This window comes from Gigantopelta aegis, chromosome 12 (genome assembly GCF_016097555.1).
Source record: "Gigantopelta aegis isolate Gae_Host chromosome 12, Gae_host_genome, whole genome shotgun sequence".
Taxonomy (NCBI): domain Eukaryota; kingdom Metazoa; phylum Mollusca; class Gastropoda; order Neomphalida; family Peltospiridae; genus Gigantopelta; species Gigantopelta aegis.
Window position 1 is genome coordinate 16,370,651 of NC_054710.1, and position 23,718 is coordinate 16,394,368.

The 23,718-nt window shown below is 36.5% G+C and overlaps 1 protein-coding gene across 1 annotated transcript in view; it reads left to right on the forward strand.

The window, feature by feature from the left end:
- Positions 1-1,413: 1,413 nt before the first annotated feature.
- LOC121386472 (beta-secretase 1-like) overlaps positions 1,414-23,718 on the forward strand; it is a 28,228-nt gene continuing 5,923 nt past the window's right edge. Inside the window, exons 1-9 of the mRNA XM_041517387.1 lie at positions 1,414-1,503; positions 5,119-5,548; positions 8,897-8,985; positions 11,864-12,080; positions 13,327-13,458; positions 15,422-15,556; positions 18,098-18,199; positions 19,692-19,841; positions 23,241-23,325. Of these exons, the coding sequence (XP_041373321.1) occupies positions 5,318-5,548; positions 8,897-8,985; positions 11,864-12,080; positions 13,327-13,458; positions 15,422-15,556; positions 18,098-18,199; positions 19,692-19,841; positions 23,241-23,325 (1,141 nt within the window). The 5' untranslated portion in view covers positions 1,414-1,503; positions 5,119-5,317. The remainder of the gene's footprint in view (positions 1,504-5,118; positions 5,549-8,896; positions 8,986-11,863; positions 12,081-13,326; positions 13,459-15,421; positions 15,557-18,097; positions 18,200-19,691; positions 19,842-23,240; positions 23,326-23,718) is intronic.

The following is a 23,718-nucleotide window of genomic DNA, read 5'->3' on the forward strand; positions in this document are numbered from 1 at the left end:
AATACGGCGAGTGACCGATACGTTGGAAGCCACATTCGTGGCGGCCATCGATATGTGAGCGGGTGCGCTATTATGATGGAACAGCACATCTTTCATCATAGGTCTCACTACACAGATGACTTCCAGGTGAGAGTTGATTGATCACGGTCCACTATAGTTCCTTAATGTGGCACACGTTATGGTTCACATATTCACTTCTAGGAAATGGTGAAGAATTAAAACAATATGTATGTTTAATGGTAAGCCTTCTGGCTGTATTTTGCCCATGTTATTTTGTAATATTGTGCATCGACCTTTCGGGACATGGGTATATAGCGCAAGTGACAGCCGGAGTGAATCGGTTAATGAACCACCTGTTCGGACCGGTACTACAGCCAGATGCGGTCATTAGCAAAAAACTGAGACGGAAATGTTCACAATTTTGGAGTGAATATAAATGCTTATATAATGTATGTTCGCAATGGTGTGTGTTGTTAGTGCCAACGAGAACCCGTTCTATGGGCAATCTTCGATTGAAGTTGGGCAGTTTAACATGGGTTTCAATGGCAGATGACATCTGTGTAGTGAGACCATAGACAGAAAGTTCCTAAGAATGTTCTGAATTCTACTTCCGATATGCTTACCCCTGCGCGTGCTGTAACCTCACCGTGGTGCAGGGGTGTAACATTCTCTTTGAGAATGGCCAATACAGCACAAATTGAGCAAAAGTCCGTATATATCTGTGATATTTGTGTTTTTGCACGGTTCTTTACACTGTGTTTTTGTTTAACAGAATTTTGAAAATAGCAATTAGTAAAAAAAGTTAATAGAATTTTAAAAAAGAAAGAAAGAAGAAGTTACAAGCCAAAAATAAAAAGAATTGACTGCTCGGTCGAATATTTATATAATTTGGAGCATTTTAGAAGGACAGTCAAAAAATAAATAAGAGAAAGAAGAGAGGATCGGACTATTTAATAATATTAAAAAAAGAAAGAAAGTAATTTCGACATAAACTTCTGAACGAAGGTCTAAAAGTTTAAAGTCCGATCTATATGTCCACGTGAGTAGCCTCCAACCCATTAGCTGCTGATCTGAGCACACCCGACGTAAGTCGGGAGTTGGGTAAATTACAACGCAACCGACGAGTTGGCCAACTTCATCTTGACAGTTGACAACGTGATCCTAGTATTAGTTCAATGGAGCACCGGCCTCGATGCTGTAGTGGTTAAGCCATCGGACATAAGGCTGATAGGTAATGGGTTCGCAGCCCGGTACCAGCTCCCACCCAAAGCTAGTTTAACGACTCAACAGCGTGCTTGATATAAGCACGAACATTACTACAAATGACTTAATTTAATGGATCTACAAGAAACTGAGAAAGGTGGGAAATGTTTACAGAATATAGAGCACCAGTTAATACTTATGGAGAAAAGGCGAACAGAATAAAATCGATGGCTGCTTACGTGTTTTAGAAATTAAAAGAGAAATTAAAAGACATTTCTGGCCATTGTTTCTAAGTGTCAGGTAATGAAAAGTGTTAGATTATTAGCTGGCAATGATCAGAAAAGATCAATGAGTCACTTAATTAAAATTCCCTATATTGAACAAACGGGAAGCAGGTGAACCAAATTCGACGCGCCCTTTTCTTATATTAAATTTAATCATAAATTTAATGTATCGCGCTTTGGTGTCTGTACCTTTACTAGGCTTTAGGTAAGACTTTCCTTTGGCACTGTGACTGTCACGTATAAAGAACATTATAAATACTTATCATAAATACTTAGTGACAGTGTCACGTATAAAGAACATTATAATTATAAATACTTAACTTATAAATAGTTAGTGTTAGTGACACTGTCAGTGTGTCACGTATAAAGAACATTAATAATAATATCATAAAAATAGTTAGGGTTAGTGACAGTGCCAAAGGAAAGTCCTTCCATACCTTTAATTTAATTTTGCCCATGGTGCAGTGTATGCACTTGGGATTTTGTTTGACTGGCCAGTCAGGCCACTCACAGCGACAGTTTGACTCACCCGTACAACTTTTGAATGACCCGCAACTGAATTTCGTTAAAACAGAAAAACATACCGTATATCTTCGCCTGTAAGTCGATCTCGGCTATAAGTCGAGTCCCTAATTTCAAGCCCTGAAAACATTTTTTTATTGACCCGTTTATAAGTCGACCCATGAAAAACAACTTATAAATATTGAAGTATTTCTTATTTTCAGCACATGATAACAATAATGTACAATATTTGAACAAAAGAAAATTATTTTACAAACTTTGGTTTTCACGGTTTTGTACATCGCAATATTCCAATCAAACTACATAGCATCAAAACAAAATATTCCTTTAGTAGATAGTGAAAGCTGTTTGACTGTTACCGTATGGCACTGTACAGCATGGTTTTGTGCACAGACAACAACTTTATTTATAAACACTGAAAACAGATCACCAAGATAAAACTAAAAGTATCATCAGTTAATCATATGTTTTGCCGCCATATTATTAATACATGTAAGGAGGGTAACTCTGGAAAGTACACTGGTTTTTATACCAAATGATGTATGTCCCTATTGCTCTAGTGAACTGCAGAGATCAGTCTAAGCTATTTTAAGAGAAAGCTCAGTAATATTCATGAAGTTAATCACCAACAAAACATTGTTTCAACAAACATTAATGCCAGTGACCAGATTTCAAAATAAACTCAGGCAACAGGTAGTTAGTATTGTTTACATTTTTGCTATTAGTGATGACTGTTATTTTAACTAAGTGGACTGTTGTCTTGGCATGCAAGTGAGATCGCACGCCTTTTCGCATAACCAAAACCGTTCTAATGCCCCCAAAAATAGGTTATAAAAAATAAATGTGTCAAATTAACATATTTTAGTATAAATACAAGGCATACTTCAACAAAACTTGTAAAATAATCCCCAAAACGGTAATATTTTTGGGTGAAATTTTTTTACCCTCTTATAAGTTCGACCCCCCCCCCCCCCCAAGTTATAAAATAATTTTTGGGTGAAAAAAAATCAAGTTATAGGCGAAGATATACGGTACTTACTTTAAATTGCACTTTAAAAACATGTTATATCATATCATACAAACAATAATAACAACACAAAAAAAGGAAACCGAACTTGTTTTAGGTTTATTACAAACTGTTGTAATTAGATTATAATTATTATGTTGTCACGGGACTCGCACAATCAAACATCTGGAATGCTTTACCAAGGCTTGGTCTGTGGAATGAATACGGCACTTTTATGGCTGTGTGATGAGGAATTAAAAAAATACTAAGCTGACAGCAATCTATACACACAATAATCACATCCACTAGAGAAATAAACACACATCAAGAAAGAAGTGTTTTATTTAACGACGCACTCAACACATTTTATTTACGGTTATATGGCGTCAGACATATTGTTAAGGACCACACATATTTTTTTCGAGGAAACCCACTGTCACCACATTGGCTACTCTTTTACGACAGGCAGCAAGGGATCTTTTATTTGCACTTCCCACAGGCAGGATAGCACAAACCATGGCCTTTGTTGAACCAGTTATGGATCACTGGTCGGTGCAAGTGGTTTACACCTACCCATTGAGCCTTGCGGAGCACTCACTCAGGGTTTGGAGTCGGTATCTGGATTAAAAACCCCATGCCTCGACTGGGATCCGAACCCAGTACCTACCAGCCTGTAGACCGATGGCCTGCCACGACGCCACCGAGGCCGGTTTCAACACAAGTCAAAGGCATAATCACTATTTAATTATGAAATGGATAATAACGACATCATGAGTGACCTGTCAAGAGTTCAGTTAATTTGAAGTTCCCACAACACTTGCACTTTGAAAAACCTCAGGCTCGTAAACAAAATCTTTCTGCAAAACATAGCTTAGCGGAATGTGATGAGTTGTTCCGATTGTAACTAAATGGAAAGTAAAGACGGACATGGCCTAGGTGTTCCGATTGAACTTATGAATACATTTACGTGGCTGAGGTTTTCTGAATACATAATTAAAACCGGCCGAGGCATTCCGAATGGTTTTAGACTGTTCGATATACTGGGGAAGTGGTCGCTATTATGTCCTATATGGGTTTGGTTGCACAGATACTATTATGAAACCAGCTGAAAACAATAAATAAAAAATAACTTTACGATCTCTTACAAACATTAGTTATTTGCGTTTTGATACATAATACAATATGTGGAAATGTTCAATCATAGTAATAGTCAGGCGACACGTGATAACGTTTTGACTCGCCCAATGCTATTTTGACTCGCCATGGGTGATCAGGTAACCGTAAAGTGCACACCCTGATGGTGTATGCTGTAGTTAGATCACGGGCATGTCTGGCCAACATTTTAGTGACTGCAAATAGCTGGAGAAAGTTACGCCTACAATGTAGCAGGAAGTAAATTTGAACACTGCTTTAAAAAGTTAACACTTTCTATTAAAGGGAGAGACCCTAGTTTCTAAACACTACAGCATTTTTTTCACTATTAGAGACGTTAATGATCACTGAAATCAAACATTATTTATATTTTATTGTTTAGATTATCTATTTCCATAGAACCGAAGTGTTTCTGGTCATCCTGTTGTTTCTAATACCACAAAATGCTTTTTCATATTTTTAAAAACACAGAGGCTCGCATAATGCAATTTTTGTTCCTAATATAATAATAATTATGATATTGTAAACTGACTAGAGTGTGTTCTGTATTGTGGTTGGTTAATTACATGCTTTTTCCGGGATCAAATAGACAATAACACCCGGAAAGCTAATGACGTCATTAGCAATTGGAACAGGCCAAGTTGATGATTCAAGGGTTTACAGTTAGATTGTAGCCAGGTATTTTTTTCAAGTAGAAAAACTATTCAGTTTACAGTGGACATAACCATATGGAGTTTTTAGATTTGCAGATGTTAGTGTCTATTTGATACCTGCAAATGTTTCATTTCAAAAATGACATTTGTGGGATCAAATAGACAATAACACCCGCAAATCTAAAAACTCCATATGGTTATCTCCTAATTGACGATACCAAAAAACTCTCATGTACATACATACATACATACATGTATATATAGGCATATAATTGTATTATACATCCATGTATTTCAGTATTATACTTGATGCACACCATGGTGCCATGAGCAAGAGAATGTAAAACCATGACATGCTGACACTTGATGACACTCTTATGTCTAAGTCTACAGTGAGCCTCACGTACTCTCCACAGTATGCAGTCTGATGCGGAATGACGCCATTTCTAAAACCTTCATCTTACACAGCTTATAAGAAGTGTTACTGAGTGTGAGCAATGAGAATGGAACATTGCAGTTTCCTTGTGAAAGCTATTTTGAGCTTGTGTGCTGTGATCTGCCAAGGTGAGGTAATGAGGATTCCACTGAAAGGTGGCACTGCAGACTACGTGGTCTCGTCATGGGTTGGCGGTCGGACTAAACGCAGCTCTGAACAGAGGAACAATCTGATTGGACGGTCTGGAGAAGGGTATTACATGGAGGTTGAGATCGGCACGCCACCCCAGAAGGTATTTTTAGTCTTTCTGCCTGTACTTAATCATGTGTTCTGTCTTTGACCAAGTCAGAAGGCGAGATATAAATAGAGAATACCACATCAGTGGGTCGATGGATACCATAAATTTATCTTAAGAGTTGTTTAAAAGACGTAATTAATGAACGAAAGCAAGTTGAAATTAGAATATATACATTTTTAAACATCAAGTTGTAAGATAAATGGTATCTAATGGACACGAATGTAGTATTCTATTTCTTACACAAGTTCTTCAAAAACCAGTTTGTTTTCATCTAAAATGTATTTACGGCACTCGCGCAGCACTTAACTTACATGTATGCAGGACTGTAAATTGCAAGAGCTATAGTTTTGTTCACGTGTCGTTTGCAGGTATAGCTTGCGTAACCCATTTTTCGTTCTCGCATTGAATTTATGACATCATATACAGGGCTTATAGAATTTTTATAAAATCCACTAGCCATGGGATCAGTGATTTTAAAAATTTACTAGCCACGATTAAAAATTCACTAGCCGTACTTTACTTTAAGTTAATATAATTTTACTATAAATTAATAGTAATAATCAGATACATGCATGACACCTAAACAGGGAGATAGAGCTTAACAACACTAACAATTGATGGTGGTGGTGATGGCAGGATATATATATTTACAAAATAGATCTAACTACAGTATTTGACTCTTTTTTTTCTTTTTTTTTCTTCTTTTCTTTTCACTAGCTGTCTGGCATGACAATAGTAGTTATTTACTAGCCCAACACTGAATATCACTAGCCATGGGAGTGGGGCTACCATAATCTAGAAGCCCTGTCTGGCATGGCAGTAGTAGTTATTGACTAGCCCAACATTGAATATCACTAGCCATGGGAGTGGGGCTACCATAATCTAGAAGCCCTGATTTACATGTTCGTCATGGGTTACGTAAAAAACGAAATGGGTTGCCTGAATTTGTTTTTGTGTAACCCATAAATGGTTTGTAATGCAAATGTTTAATTGTGAGACACCGGAACAAACTGTAGTTCAGCTAGTTGAACCTGAATTTCTCTGTATGTGTTTTTTTTAAACATCCAAAAGCCGATGATTAATACATCAATGTACTCCAGTTAAACAAAACAATATTTGTTTTTCCTCTGAAGACAATGTGCATGTAGTTCGGCTAGTTGAACCTGAATTTCTCTGTATGTGTTTTTTTAAACATCCAAAAGCCGATGATTAATACACCAATGTACTCCAGTTAAGCAAAACAATATTTATTTTTCCTCTGAAGACAATGTGCATGTAGTTCAGCTAGTTGAACCTGAATTTCTCTGTATGTGTTTTTTTAAACATCCAAAAGCCGATGATTAATACACCAATGTACTCCAGTTAAACAAAACAATATTTGTTTTTCCTCTGAAGACAATGTATATGTAGTTCAGCTAGTTGAACCTGAATTTCTCTGTGTGCGTTTTTTTAAACATCCAAAAGCCGATGATTAATACATCAATATACTCCAGTGGTGTCGTTAAACAAAACAATATTTGTTTTTCCTCTGAAGACAATGTGCATGTAGTTCGGCTAGTTGAACCTGAATTTCTCTCTATGTGTTTTTTTAAACATCCAAAAGCCGATGATTAATACACCAATGTACTCCAGTTAAACAAAACAATATTTGTTTTTCCTCTGAAGACAATGTATATGTAGTTCAGCTAGTTGAACCTGAATTTCTCTGTATGTGTTTTTTTAAACATCCAAAAGCCGATGATTAATACACCAATGTACTCCAGTTAAACAAAACAATATTTGTTTTTCCTCTGAAGACAATATATATGTAGTTGAAAGCTAGTTGAACCTGAATTTCTCTGTATGTGTTTTTTTAAACATCCAAAAGCCGGTGTTTAATACATCAATGTACTCCAGTTAAACAAAACAATATTTGTTTTTCCTCTGAAGACAATGTGCATGTAGTTCGGCTAGTTGAACCTGAATTTCTCTGTATGTGTTTTTTTAAACATCCAAAAGCCGATGATTAATACACCAATGTACTCCAGTTAAACAAAACAATATTTGTTTTTCCTCTGAAGACAATGTATATGTAGTTCAGCTAGTTGAACCTGAATTTCTCTGTATGTGTTTTTTTAAACATCCAAAAGCCGATGATTAATACACCAATGTACTCCAGTTAAACAAAACAATATTTGTTTTTCCTCTGAAGACAATATATATGTAGTTGAAAGCTAGTTGAACCTGAATTTCTCTGTGTGTGTGTGTGTTTTTTAAACATCCAAAAGCCGATGATTAATACACCAATGTACTCCAGTTAAACAAAACAATATTTGTTTTTCCTCTGAAGACAATATATATGTAGTTCAGCTAGTTGAACCTGAATTTCTCTGTATGTGTTTTTTTAAACATCCAAAAGCTGATGATTAATACACCAATGTACTCCAGTTAAACAAAACAATATTTGTTTTTCCTCTGAAGACAATGTATATGTAGTTCAGCTAGTTGAACCTGAATTTCTCTGTATGTGTTTTTTTAAACATCCAAAAGCCGATGATTAATACACCAATGTACTCCAGTTAAACAAAACAATATTTGTTTTTCCTCTGAAGACAATATATATGTAGTTCGGCTAGTTGAACCTGAATTTCTCTGTATGTGTTTTTTTAAACATCCAAAAGCCGATGATTAATACACCAATGTACTCCAGTTAAACAAAACAATATTTGTTTTTCCTCTGAAGACAATGTATATGTAGTTCAGCTAGTTGAACCTGAATTTCTCTGTATGTGTTTTTTTAAACATCCAAAAGCCGATGATTAATACACCAATGTACTCCAGTTAAACAAAACAATATTTGTTTTTCCTCTGAAGACAATGTATATGTAGTTGAAAGCTAGTTGAACCTGAATTCTCTGTATGTGTTTTTTTAAACATCCAAAAGCCGATGATTAATACACCAATGTACTCTAGTTAAACAAAACAATATTTGTTTTTCCTCTGAAGACAATGTATATGTAGTTCAGCTAGTTGCACCTGAATTTCTCTGTATGTGTTTTTTTTAAACATCCAAAAGCCGATGATTAATACATCAATATACACCAGTGGTGTCGTTAAACAAAACAATATTTTGTTTTCCTATGAAGACCACGAGTCTAAATGACCAAATGTTCAACATCTAAACGGCGATGAATAATACATTGATGTGCTCGAGTGGTGTCATTAAACAAATAAACATTTATTTATTTTGCTTGGTATACAAGCATATATACAAAATATATGCTTATATACCAAGCCTGATATATCTTGATATACAAAATGTAGCAATATGTAATATACATGTGTATATTATTACGGTTTCAGCTGAATATCCTGGTGGATACAGGAAGTGCAAATTTCGCTGTGGCTGCTTCAGAAGATCCGGACATCACTCGCTATTTTACTTCTGAACGGTTTGTTTAATTAAGTTTGCTACTTCAATTGTGTTCGTTACTTTATTTATATATTTCTGTGTGTTAGGTTAATTCTGTGTATTGATAATTAATTTGTTTGTTTAATTGTATTTGTACATTCAGATGCTCAATAGAGAACTGACAGGTTAATAGGTGTCAAGGCTCACCCTGTACATTGCCATATTAGACAATTGCTAATTTGTTTACATAAAATGGCTAAAACAATTAGACTTTGGCTAATAAAATAGTCCTTAAAGGGACTCTCCTGAGTTTTCAGCCATTGTAAGATGTTTGCGATAACACAGCCTTGTTGGCAACTACTATTTCATACTTTATAAATTTTCTTGGTTAGAATACCAATGTCTGTATATCGAATGTGTTTGCGGTTGTATACTAATCTTTGTAGCACTCAGTTTTTACTTTAATTTGTGATATATATTTTTTCGTACATACAAAATTATTGGGTGGTAAAATCCGGTTTGAGCTAAGTACTACAAGTATTAGGACAACAACAGACACCTTGTAAATACAGACACTGATATTTCAAATAAGAAAATGTATTTAATTTGTATGTTACGTCATCGGAAAGGCTCTATTGGTTAGAAACATTTTACGATGGTTGTAAACTCAGGACCGTCGCTTTAAATTAACCACATTTTAATGATTTTCAAGGAAATATTCAATATTTCTGAAAATTGGCTAAACCAAAATGTATTTCAGTGTGAGCCCTGTGTGTGAAGCTAACCTAAAGAAACTGCACCCCATGCATGTACACAACGTAGTTTAAATGGCTATTTTTGAATTTAATTGATGCTAGTGTTTGAATGAAGTTGCTTTGCCAAGAGGTAAAGTATTCGCCTGATGCTCGTTTCAACCTTTGACCGGCCTCGGTGGCATCGTGGTTAGGCCATCAGTCTACAGACTGGTAGGTACTGGGTTCGGATCCCAGTCGAGGCATCGGATTTTTAATCCAGATACCGACTCCAAACCCTGAGTGAGTGCTCCGCAAGGCTCAGTGGGTAGGTGTAAACCACTTTCACCGACCAGTGATCCATAACTGGTTCAACAAAGGCCATGGTTTGTGCTATCCTACCTGTGGGAAACGCAAATAAAAGATCCCTTGCTGCCTATGTGGCGACAGCGGGTTTCCTCTAAAAACCAGTGTCAGAATGACCATATGTTTGACGTCCAATAGCCGATGATAAGATAAAAAATCAATGTGCTCTAATGGCGTCGTTAAATAAAACAAACATAACTTTCGTTTCAGCCAGTACCCCATGACTGCGTGACTTGAAGGTTACTAATCAATGCATAGAAACAGTGTTAAACATTATGGGCAGTATCCCAGTTGGATACTAACATTTCAAAATGTGGGTCCCACCTGAGAATTTAGTATCCCACTTAAATGAAATTAATATATAACATCGTAACAAACTTGGACGACACTCTTACTTAACTTCACCAGTAAATAACGACTTTCATTGTTTCAGCGAAAAATAAAAACGCAGGATTAAAAAAAACACCCAAAAAACATTATATGGTATCCCGTTGGGATACTGGATTCTTGAAGTCTGGTATCCAGAAATAAATTCTGGTATCCCCAGGATATTGGGATACCGTTGATCTCGAACACTGTGTAATATGAAAAAAATAATTGTTCCATTTACAAAATAAGAAGTGAAATCACAGTAAAATATGTTCATGTCTAGCTGTGGATCAGCAGAAAATGTCGCCAAATTACATATTAAACTTCCAAATTTTATAGATATCCAGTTATTTTGTAATAGAATATCAATTAATACATGAAATTCTTTCGCCAAATTAAAATAAAGTTCGCCAGTTGTTTTTAAAATTCACAAGTGGCAAATTTGGCGAGTGCCAGATCTAGCCCTGATGTTGTAGTTATTGTATCTGAAGTGACATGTAAATGCTTCACCATGACATGAAATATGTCTTAACCTGGTTTTCATTTTGTGGTGTGTCTGCCACTGAGCTTCATCCCGGTACCATCTCCCCAACTATATTGATAACAGCGAGTTCTCTTCTATAATTGTTGTAACAGTGTGTTATTTTCCCCCGTTTTCAAATCCACATGAAAAGTGGTGAAAAGGACAACTGTGCCGTAAACTCTTCGCTACATTTACCCCCTCCATACTGTATATAATATTATTAATGATAAAGGTTGTTCTCAGTGATGTCATTAAAAATAAAAATAGCAGGTGAAAATAAAATTATAGGTGGCCATTACTCAACAAAAAGTCAACAAGCATTAATCCCTGGTTCTTGTCTGTACTTAGATCCACATTATATGAGGAGATTAGGACAGATGTCTGTATACATGTACACTAAAGCTGTAATGATACGGCGATACAGTATCGTATCGTAATACATGGGTCACGATATGATACATCGATTCAGGAAAGCTGTATTGTATACAATACGATACATTCATGTTTTATTAATTCAATTTTTGGTAAAAAATTTGAAGCAGAAATTGACGAACATGCACTGAGCAATGAAAACATAATTTCATTTTATTGTCAGGTGACAATAAACCTATCCTGTAATACAGCTTGTGTCATGTCTTAAATTTTGATTAAGGTTATCATGTTTCATAAACTTGAACTAAACAGTTTAATTATCAATGATTGATGTGAAAAGTTAAGTATTGTGATACATATTGTATTATGACCTAAGTCTCGAGATACTTGTCGCGACCTCCTGTATTGTTACAGCTCTAATGTACACTCTGATTTAGATCAGTCGGTTGAATGCTCGCTTGAGGTACTTGTGTCGCAGGATCAAACCACCTCGGTTGATCCATCCCCCACCTCCAATACATGTTGTGAATAATACATGTATTTTGTTCTGTTTTCAGATCCACGACCTACGAGGAGAGTGGGACCACTGTCTATGTTCCGTACACTCAGGGGGACTGGGAGGGCATCCTGGGAACTGACCTGGTCACCATTCCGGCTGTCGTTAATGTCACAGTGAGGTCGCACATCGCGTTCATCACGAAATCGTCAAACTTTTACATCAACACGTCCGACTGGCAAGGCATCATGGGACTTGCGTTCCAGGCCATATCACGGGTGAGAGGATATTGTTTTTATTACTCTCTCACACACTCGCAGTCTGCATAATCTGATGTGGGCCAATGCAGTTTCGTGTCCACGGCCCGTGCTTATAAAACTTTTAGGGAGTCCAGACTAAATCTGAAATGACGTCACACACATACAGTTTGCATGGCGTTGTCATGACATTAGTGCCTCAGACTCTATTAGTCTCAAGTCTAAGACTCTAAACGTTTTATGAGCACCAGGCCAAGTAGCCTTCCACTGTGATTAGTAATTCTGAGCGTGTTATGAGAATACAGCAGGGGTGCAGAAAGTACTCCCTTGCTCGCCAAATGTGAGTAAAAATTCAGACGGATGAGTTAAAAAATGCAAGTACCAGTCTGACGGGTGATCTGTCTTTTTGATTTTGTTTGCCATGTGATGTTGATCACTTACCAGGTGTTCTTGATAATGTTTTGTCAATATATTCATATATATCATTTGAAGTGAAGACACTGTATATTATAATATATTATTCTATAGACTAGTGGACTAGTAGAAATTATTGCAGGCTAGTAAATTTTAGTTGGTTGTGGTCCGGTGGGCAAGTGAAATATGTTCCATTTCTGCACCCCTGTACAGGTATATTATACGTGTATACAGGCCTTGACATTAAGTTTTTTTTCAGTTTATAAAATCTAGTAGCCCTCAATAAAAATCGATAGCCCCATAACTTTAAAGAGAGAGAGAGGGAGAGAGAGAGGGGGAGGGAGAGGGAGTGGGGAGAGATGGAGACGAGGAGGGAGAGAGATACTTAGAGAGGAGGGAGGAAGAGCAGGAGGAAGCGTGAAAGAGAGAGAGAGGGAGGGAGAGAGACAGACAGACAGACAGACAGAGACAGAAGAGAGAGGGCCTAATCTTGTCATGAAGGCTTTGAAAATATTATAATGCCACATACGAGACACTTCATTCTGTCACATATTAATGTGTTAATTTTGAATATTTCACCCAGATTCTGTTTAATGATTTAAACAAAAAACTTTATTGTTCATTAACGGTTATCATTTAGTTTCAATAAGTATATTTCACAGTATAATACTCATGATTTACAAAACCCCACCCTAAAACATTATTTTGCTTCTCTCTCTCTCTCTCTCTCTCTGCCTGCCTGCTGGGGTGTTGTTAAACATTCCTTCATTGTCTGTGTATGTGTTAAAACCCCAATAGCCATAGTTTAAAATGTGCTCAGTCATTGTTAGCTATTCCTTTCTGTGTTTTTCAGCCGGACAGCTCTGTGGTGCCGTACTTTGACACCCTGGTCCAAGAAGGTCACGTCAAGGATCAGTTTTCTATGCAGCTGTGTGGAGCAAGTCTTCCCTTCAACACATCCTACAGCATGATGTCCGGCACAATGGTATGCAGGGCTCGACCTTAGTGGTAGCCCGGGCTTTTTTGGCTACCCATTTGTTGCTCGGGCTACCACATGTATAAACCTAGTAGTCTCTCTCTCTCTCTCTCTCTCTCTCTCTCTCTCTCTCTCTCTCGCTCTCTCAATCTCTCTCTCGCTCATCTCTCTCTCTCTCTCTCTCTCTCTCTCTCTCTCTCTCTCTCTCTCTCTCTCTCTCTCCTCTCTCCATCTCCATCTCTCTCTCTCTCCATCTCTCTCCTCTCTCTCTCTCCATCTCTCTCCCCCTCCCTCCCTCCCTCTATCTCTCTCTCTCTCTATCTCCCTCTCTCTCTTCATCTCTCTCTCTCTCTCTCTCTCTCTCTCTCTCTCTCTCTCTCTCTCTCTCTCCATCTCTCTCTCTCTCTCTCTCCCTCTCCCTCCCTCCCTCCGCTTAAACATCTAAAACCCCCACCTAAAACAACATGTTTAAATAAAAGTAAATGAGTCTGCCTTTTTGTCTCTTTTTAAAATTTATTAAAATTGTGAGGCTACCAATTCTTACTGAGGGCTGCCAGATTTTAAGACTTGGTGGCCAGGTGGGCTACGACTGAAAAAAGTTACGGTCAAGGCCTGGGCCCCGTTTCACAAAGCAATCTTAGCCCTAAGATCACCTTAAATCCATAGCTACCTTGTGCACTAAGGTGATCTTAGTGCTAAGATCGCTTCGTGGAACAGGGCCCTGATATGTTACACATACTTAGGGTTTAAGCTGGATTCCAAAAGTTAATAGCAGGTTGGCGAATTTAATAAAATCTGTAGCCAAATTCAGGTAACATTCAGCTAAACAGAATTATTAAAAAAATGTTTAGCTATACACATACAAATGGCACACGGTTTTCAAATTAGCTTTTTGGCAAATTGGTAATGACATATTTGCCAAATTTAACATTAAATCGAATTTGGAGAATTAACAGACAGCAGCTTAAATCCTGCATGTTGATGCAGTGCACAACACAACAGTGAAGTCAGGGCTGGCCAAATTACCTTTAAAAAATGGCAAAATCCAGTTATTTTTCAATTTTTTTTTAGATTCAATTATTATATAAACTTTTCTTTGCCAGATTAAAATAAAATTTGGCGAGTAGCACAGCTAGCTGAGGAAAAGGATTTTAATGTAATAACTTCTTTTTTTCAAAGGCTTCGGTATGTGCTGTCCTGCTGGAAATAAAATACCCCTTGCTGCTAATAGGAAAGAGTAGCCCATTACAACAGTGGGTTTCCTCTCATTATTTGTGTGGTCCTTAGCCATACGTCTGAGGCCATACAAGCGTAATTAAAATGTGTTGAGTGCATCATTAAATAAAACATTCGTTCCTTCCTTTCTTTCACGTTAATGGGCTTGTGTGTTTCTGTAGGTTGAAGAGTAGCCCATGTAGTGGCGACAGCAGGTGTCCTCTCTAAACTCTGTGTGGTCCTTAACCATATGTCTGACGCCATATAACCATAAATAAAATGTGTTGAGTGCGTCGTTAAATAAAACATTTCTTTCTTTCTGTAGGTTGAAATGTAGATTCAGGGCGGCTTTTGTGTAGTATCCCATTTGCTATGCATTGTACAAGCTTCTCAATTTTAAAATTAATTTTCATATTGATCGTGACTGTCACTAATTAAATCAGAATTTTTAAAAGATATATGTTAGGGCTCGAAACTAGCCAAAAGAATATGATGGCCCAAAAAATAATAATGGATGTTGGCAAATTAAGGTATGTGAACCACAAACCATGAGCAAGATTTTAATCTGGAATAAATAAATGCAATACAAATATTAATAGTGGCTCATAAATATTATTTAGGTGACTAATGACATTATTTTTTAATATTCAAGTCGCCCAAACGGGACTTTGGTCGCATTTGGTGACCTGGACACAGGCCGTTTCGAGCCCTCTATGTCCTGTGAGATTTAATTGGTTCTAACGTTTTTTTCTGACAGGTAATGGGCGACATTTCGCCAGATCTCTACACAGGTGAGGTATTATACACACCCATCTATAAGGAATGGTATTACGAGGTGGTCATCACCGATGTGCACGTGGCGGGAACAAGTCTTAGTCTAGACTGTAAAGAGGTCAGTCCACAGTGTGTAATATATTTAGTATCGCACAGCGATTCTCATGTTCCGTTGGGACGTAGACCATTGATAAAGTGCTTGCTTGATGTGTGGTTGGTTTAGCATCGATCCCTGTCAGTGAGCCTATTGGGCTATTTCTCATTCCAGCCAGAGCACCACGACTGGTATATCAAAGGCTGTGGTATGTGCTATCCTGTCTGTGGGATGGTGCATATAAAAGATCCTTTGCTACTAATGGAAAAATGCAGCTGGTTTCCTCTCTAAGACTATATGTCAAAAATGTACCAAATGTTTGACATCCAATAGCTGTGGATTAATAAATCAATGTGCTCTAGTAGTGTTGTTATTTTGATTCTCATGTTCATAGTTGATTTATAGATACTCATGTTCATCAGGACTAACACTGGAAAGGATTTTGTCTTAGCCAGAATATTTTATTGAATTATTGTTTTTTAAAACGCGATTTTGTTTTTAGCTAACTGCTACATATTGTAAAAATTTGGTTAATTTGGCCTTTGACAATGTGAGCCCTGTTTCATAGTACATTTATAGATACTCGTGTTCATAGTATATTTATAGATACTCATAGTATCATAGTGCTCTAATGGTGTATTAGACAAAACAAAACTTTAAACTTTTGTAGTATATCATACTTCATAGTATATTTATAGATACTCGTGTTCATATCGTCATTTATCATAGTGTTCATAGTTTATTTATAGATACTCATATTCATAGTATATTTAAATCAATATAGAAATTACTCATATTCATAGTATATTTATAGATACTCGTGTTCATACATTTATAGTATATTTAAATACAATATGCTCTAATGGTGTCATTAAACAAAACAAACTTTAACTTTTGTAGTATATTGTACTCATGTATATTTTTTATAGATTACTCGTGTTCATGTTCATAGTATTTTATATTTTATAGATACTCAGATATTTACTCGTGTTCATAGTACATTTATAGATACTCGTGTTCATAGTATATTTATAGATACTCATATTCATAGTATATTTATAGACACTCGTGTTCATAGTACATTTATAGATACTCGTGTTCATAGTACATTTATAGATACTCGTGTTCATAGTACATTTATAGATACTCGTGTTCATAGTACATTTATAGATACTCGTGTTCATAGTACATTTATAGATACTCGTGTTCATAGTATATTTATAGACACTCGTGTTCATAGTACATTTATAGATACTCGTGTTCATAGTACATTTATAGACACTCGTGTTCATAGTATATTTATAGACACTCGTGTTCATAGTATATTTTTTAAATACTCGTGTTCATAGTATATTTAAGAATTGACCGCAATTATTTTTTTGTTCATCCAAGTATGAACTGTCAGAAATAATGTGCACACTATGACTTTCAGTAGCAAAAAAGTAAGCACCGCTTGATCAGTCAGATTGACATAAAGTGTGTAGATGCAAAGGAAATTTAATTATTTATAAATACTCATGTTCTTGGTATTTTTCAGGGCTCACCCTGTACATTGCCAAATTAACCATTTGCTAATTTTTACACAAAGTGGTTACAACATTTAGTGTTCGGCAAATAAAATATTCCTTAGATTAAGCACATTTTAATAAGTTTCAAGAAGATACTATACTACAGTGAAACTCCTTTAAACCGGACACCCTCAGGACCAAGTAAAAAGTCCAGTTTTAAGAGGTGTCCGGTTTAGAGAGTTTCTCTTCTGTACAGATATTTAAAAAGGGACCATGAAAAACGTCCGGTTTTGAGGGGATTCCGGTTTACAGCGGGTCCAGTTTTGACTGTCCGACTGTATATCTGAAAATTGGCTAAACCACAATTTGTTCCAATGTGAGCCTTGTTTTTATACTAATGTTCATAGTATAATTTAGTGTGGTTACATATTTTATATTTATTACCCCGGCAGGCACTCATAACAGGGAAAATAAAAATCATAATTTCTCACTGAGAAATTATCATGCATTGGTTTAACATACACAACAATTGCATGATTTCACGACAACAAATCAATCACCTTGTCGGTAATAAATATGACGTCATCACTATTTGGCAAAGCACACACAATGACGTCACGTAGTTTAAAATGTTTGCGTTTACGTCTTTCTAATTTCAGTGTTAAACTTGTAATAAAATGGTAGTTTAATGCAATTCATTATAGATTTTTTTATTTTTTTTACGGAATACATAGAACTTTGAGTTTTGAAAATTAACTGTGAATGAAATACAATACCCAGCACAGTAAAGTAGTTTAAGGCTAAAAAAGAACCCAAATAGCTGGGGGTAATAAATAAAATAACAAACTCGGTACCAGTTACTATCAAGTTTATGTCCCTCGTGAAATCATTTTCACGAGGGACATAAATTTGATAATAACTGGTAACTCATTTATTATCCTCCATATAATATTACTTTCATAATACTAATTATACAATACTTTTACAAGTTTAAACCAGATATCACCATTGTTGGAGATGGAAAAAGTGTGTAATATTTCAATGAAACTGTTTACAGTACAACTTTGACAAGACCATCGTGGACAGTGGGACGACCAGCCTCAGATTTCCGACCAAAGTATTTAAAGCTATTGTTGCCAAAATCAGTGGCAGTCTTTTAGTAAGTATTATACATGGTGTGGTGGTTATTGTACATCAGTGGCCGTCTTCTAGTAGGTATTATACATGGTGTGGTGGTTATTGTACATCAGTGGCCGTCTTCTAGTAGGTATTATACATGGTGTGGTGGTTATTGTACATCAGTGGCCGTCTTCTAGTAGGTATTATACATGGTGTGGTGGTTATTGTACATGAGTGGCCGTCTTCTAGTAGGTATTATACATGGTGTGGTGGTTATTGTACATGAGTGGCCGTCTTCTAGTAGGTATTATACATGGTGTGGTGGTTATTGTACATGAGTGGCCGTCTTCTAGTAAGTATTATACATGGTGTGGTGGTTATTGTACATCAGAGGGGCGGGAAGTAGTTCAGTGGTAAAGCGCTCACTTGATGCGCGGTCGGTTTTGGGATCGATCCCTATCCGTGGGCCCATTGGACTACTTCTCATTCTGGCTAGTGCACCACGACTGGTATATCAAAGGTCATGGTATGTGCTATCCTGTCTGTGGGCCCATTGGACTATTTCTCATTCTGGCTAGTGCACCACGACTGGTATATCAAAGGCCATGGTATGTGCTATCCTGTCTGTGGGCCCATTGGGCTATTTCTCGTTCTGGCCAATGCACCACAACTGGTATATCAAAGGCCATGGTATGTGCTATCCTGTCTGTGGGCCCATTGGGCTACTTCTCGTTCTGGCTAGTGCACCACGACTGGTATATCAAAGGCCGTGGTATGTGCTATTCTGTCTGTGGGCCCATTGGGCTACTTCTCGTTCTGGCTAGTGCACCACAATTGGTATATTCTGTCTGCGGGATGTTGCTTATATAAGATCCCTTCCTACTAATGGAAAAATGCAACAGGTTTTCTCCCTAAGACTAGATGTCAAAATTATCAAATGTTTAAATGTTAAATGTAGCTGATGATTAATAAATGATTAATTAACCAAAAGAAACTTTTGACTTTGATCCCCTGAGTGGATTTGTATCCTCCCCAATCAGTGGCTACTATTAGTTTGTAACAGATTGTCCTCTATGTGCTACAGTGTATGTAAAGTATCTATGCTACAGTGTATGTAAAGTATATGTGCCACAGTGTATGTAAAGTATCTGTGCTACAGTGTATGTAAAGTATCTGTGCTACAGTGTATGTAAAATATCTTTGCAGGGCTCGAAATTAAGAATTTGTTACCTACATCAATTTTGAAATGTCTGTGCCATAGGTAAAATGCTCAACGACGACAATTTTGAACCCGCCTACGGCATTTTTAAATAGATAACTTTTGCAACGAATATAAAAACCTAACATAGTCCCTTCAACCGATGGTAATCTTTTTTTTTTGTCTGCAAAAAACTGCCATCGGTGAAGCCCCTGATAATTTCTTTACTATTCGTATTGTTATTATTATTATTTTAATGAATAACAAGGTTTTTATTAATTCAGGTTATGTTGACCCATGTGGATAATAACATTATTTTCTCTGTTTGTTTCAGCTACAAGAATTTCCGTCAGAATATTTCTGGACCGGTGAGGAGATTCAGTGTTGGAGTAGTATCAGTATTCCTCTTGAAGCCTTCCCTGTTGTTACAGTTTCTCTTCAATACTCTGACCACTCAGTCTTTAAATTACATTTGTCACCTCAGGTAATAATGATAACTTAGTCTTTAAACTACTGTTGTCACAGCATGTAATATGATAACTCAGTCTTTAAACTACTTTTGTGACCTCAGGTAATATGATAACTCAGTCTTTAAACTACATTTGTCTCTTCAGGTAATATGATAACTCAGTCTTTAAACTACGTTTGTCACCACAGGTAATATGATAACTCGGTCATTAAACTACATTTGTCACCTCAGGTAATATGATAACTCAGTCTTTAAACTACATTTGTCACTTCAGGTAATATGATAACTCAATCTTTAAACTACATTTGACACCTCAGGTAATATGATAACTCAGTCTTTAAACTATATTTGTCACCACAGGTAATATGATAACTCATATTTAAACTACATTTGTCACCTCAGGTAATATGATAACTCAGTCTTTAAACTACATTTGTCACTTCAGGTAATATGATAACTCAATCTTTAAACTACGTTTGACACCTCAGGTAATATGATAACTCCGTCGTTAAACTACGTTTGTCACCACAGGTAATATGAGAACTCGTATTTAAACTACTCAGGTAACATAATAACTCAGTCTTTAAATTACAAGTTGTGACTTCTACGTCTTCAAGCTACAGGTTGCAGGGATGTAAATCATAATACACTGTCCACCATATTAACATAAATGCAAAAGAGTGGACAACGAATTTTCTTTGGTGAATCACATGCATAGTGATAATAACCAGTACATATTTTGTGCTTCAAAAAAGTAAAGTTTGTTTTATTTAATGACACCACTAGAGCACATTGATTTTTTATCTTATCATCGGCTATTGGACGTCAAACATATGGTCATTCTGACACTATTTTTTAGAGGAAACCCACTGTCACTACATAGGATACTCTTTTATGACAGGCAGCAAGGGATCTTTTATTTGCGCTTCCCACAGGCAGGATAGTACAAACCATGGCCTTTGTTGAACCAGTTATGGACCACTGGTCGGTGCAAGTGGTTTACACCTACCCACTGAGCCTTCCGGAGCACTCACTCAGTGGTTTGGAGTCGGTATCTGGATTAAAAATCCCATGCCTCGACTGGTATGCGAACCCAGTACCTACCAGCCTGTAGACCAATGGCCTAACCACGACGCCACCGAGGCCGGTTTGTGCTTCAAAGGTATCTGAACTAGGTGTTATCAATGCGAATCTGAAATAAAGCTGTCTCTTTTGAAGGCAACCCTATTTTGCTGTTTCTTAACTGCCAGGAAGTCGATACAGCCCAGGATTGTATTTATACACAGAAAGGGGCAGAACATCGCCCAGTGGTAAAGCGCTCGCTTGATGCGTGGTCGGTCTGGGATCGATCCCCGTCGGTGGGCCCATTGGGCTATTTCTCACTCCAGCCAGTGCACCACGACTGGTATATCAAAGGATGTGGTATGTGTGGGATGGTGCATATAAAAGATCCCTTGCTGCTAATAAAAAAGGGTAGCCCACGGAGTGGTGATAGCGGGTTTCCTCTCTCAATATCTGTGTGGTTCTTAACCATATGTACAATGCTATATAACCGTAAATAAAATGTGTTGACTATGTCATTAAATAAAACATTTCCTTCCTTCCGTCCATACACAGAAATAGGTGATGGAAAATAATATGTCATGTAACAAACTTGTGAACAACATACACAGGTGCAGGGTTAGATCTTCACCATTTTTTCAGGGTGTTAACGGGACTACCTGGCTTTCGTTTCAGGTGGTCCATATTTTGTAATAATCTGAAGTTAAAATAACACTACGGTTTGTTATTTTTATAATTTAGTACCGGGTAAATCATCTAGCATGTTCTGTACACACTATTAATAATTATAATATATCAATTCATACTCATCGAATCAATATTCAGGCTGGAACTGACACTGGTATTATATAGAGGATATTATATGAGTGTCCATATTCTGTTTATTACCGTAGAACTGTCTTGCTAAATGAACATTCCAGTCATTGTTTACAAACTAACGTTTCCTTAACAGCGGAGTAATATTTGTTCATTGATGTCTTGAAAACCAAATCACAACCCGTTCTAAAGTGACTTCATATTTATACGCCCATAAGTAAAGAGTACACATGTATCAACAGCTGTAAATTGTAAAACGTGTATACTAAAACGCAAACAAATGCACAGTAATTGAATTAATTAGTAATGAGTTAAATGTATTAAGTAATAACCAGGAAACAGTAAATTTTGTGGTTCACCTCATTTGCAATGGACCAGTCAAGCTTACTGTGGGTTAAGTGATGGAGTCACAACACTGCTAGCTGCTGCGGATTTTGATTGCGGATAAACGTTAATATTGAAAGTACCTTGCACATTTAAGACATTAAATGTTCCCAGGGGTTGGATAATGCTAAGTACCCTACATACCAACAAGTCTTCCGTCAATTTTGACGAGATCATTTACTCGATCATTAGTAGCCATTTTTGCGTTCTACACAATTTTGTCGTCTGCTAAGGTCAACGACAGTCACTTTTTGGAACCTTGGTTTGGCTTCATACACAATAAATAAAACATATCAACCGGTAATTTTTTGATATGATAAATTATACAAAAGGTACTTTTTATTTCTTTCATCTTTTAAAACTTAATATTTTCTCCAGATATATCATTATGAAATTTTTTTAAAATACTGACCTGTAAACAGTGTTGTCTGCTTGTTATAGAAATTTGACAGGGGTCAAGGTTAGTAGACCAGTTTTTATTTTAATGTGGCGAAGCATTGTAATAATATAGCTAATTGTGAATTTGAATGATGTCAGTATTCCAATGACGTCACTTTGCATCTCCTTACAATAACTATAAATTGGGTACATAACGTTTCCGTTTTAAGAATGCTGGAAAACATTACTAATGCACCTGAATGTGTTTGTAGATAATCTTGTGATTAAAACGTACCTTTAACTAAATATGGCATTCAAGTGTAATTGCGGTAAGATATGCTACATTTATTATGTACGAAGCCAAAACAAGGTGCGAAACGTGACTGTCGTCGACCTTAGTATAGATTTCTAAAAGTTGTGAACGTTATATTCATAATTAAATGTTTGATGTGTCACAACTACATCGTAATATAATACAAGTTATCATAAATAATCAATTAATGTTTTATTAAATTAATTAAAAACATGTATCTGTCATTACGGCATGTGATCAGCTTACACTCGTAGTACAAATGTTTGAACCCTTTGTGGCATTTTTGTATATAAGGATGTGGTATGCACTGTCCTGTCTTAGAAACAATCATATATAAGATCTGTAGGTGATGTGTTTGCTAAGAGTAGGGCTATAAAAGTGTGCACGATTCGTCCTGTAACACAGTCTAGTTATTATTTACTATTATTAATTTTAATATAATACAATCTTTAAACTTTCAGCATTATTTAAGAGCTGTGGCAGATCCGTCACTGTTGGATGAAGAGAACAGCTGTTTCAAGTTTGGAATCGCCTCGTCAAATTCAGGTGTTTTAAAAATTAACTGTTGTTAAAACCATCATAATTCATAAATCATTTTTGTTACAATTATCTCCCTATGTTTCGGGTGCATCCCTCCGCCTTCATCAGGGGAGGGGTGGAATTTATCTCAGTCGGGTTGAGTGCTCGGCTGAGATGTTTGTGTCACAGGATCGAACCACCTCAATGTGCTCTAGTGGTGTCATTAAACAAAACAAGCGTTTACGTTTTTTTGATTGGCAATTGATGTTCCTGAGTACGGAACACAAGGGTCTATTGGCTGTCGGTCAAAGCATTGAAAGTGTGCAACTAACCATGTGTTATACATTTCATTTTAACTTATTTTTGTGCTTATATCCAATTAAGGTTCAAGCACGCTGTCCAGGACAGTGGATTAGTTGT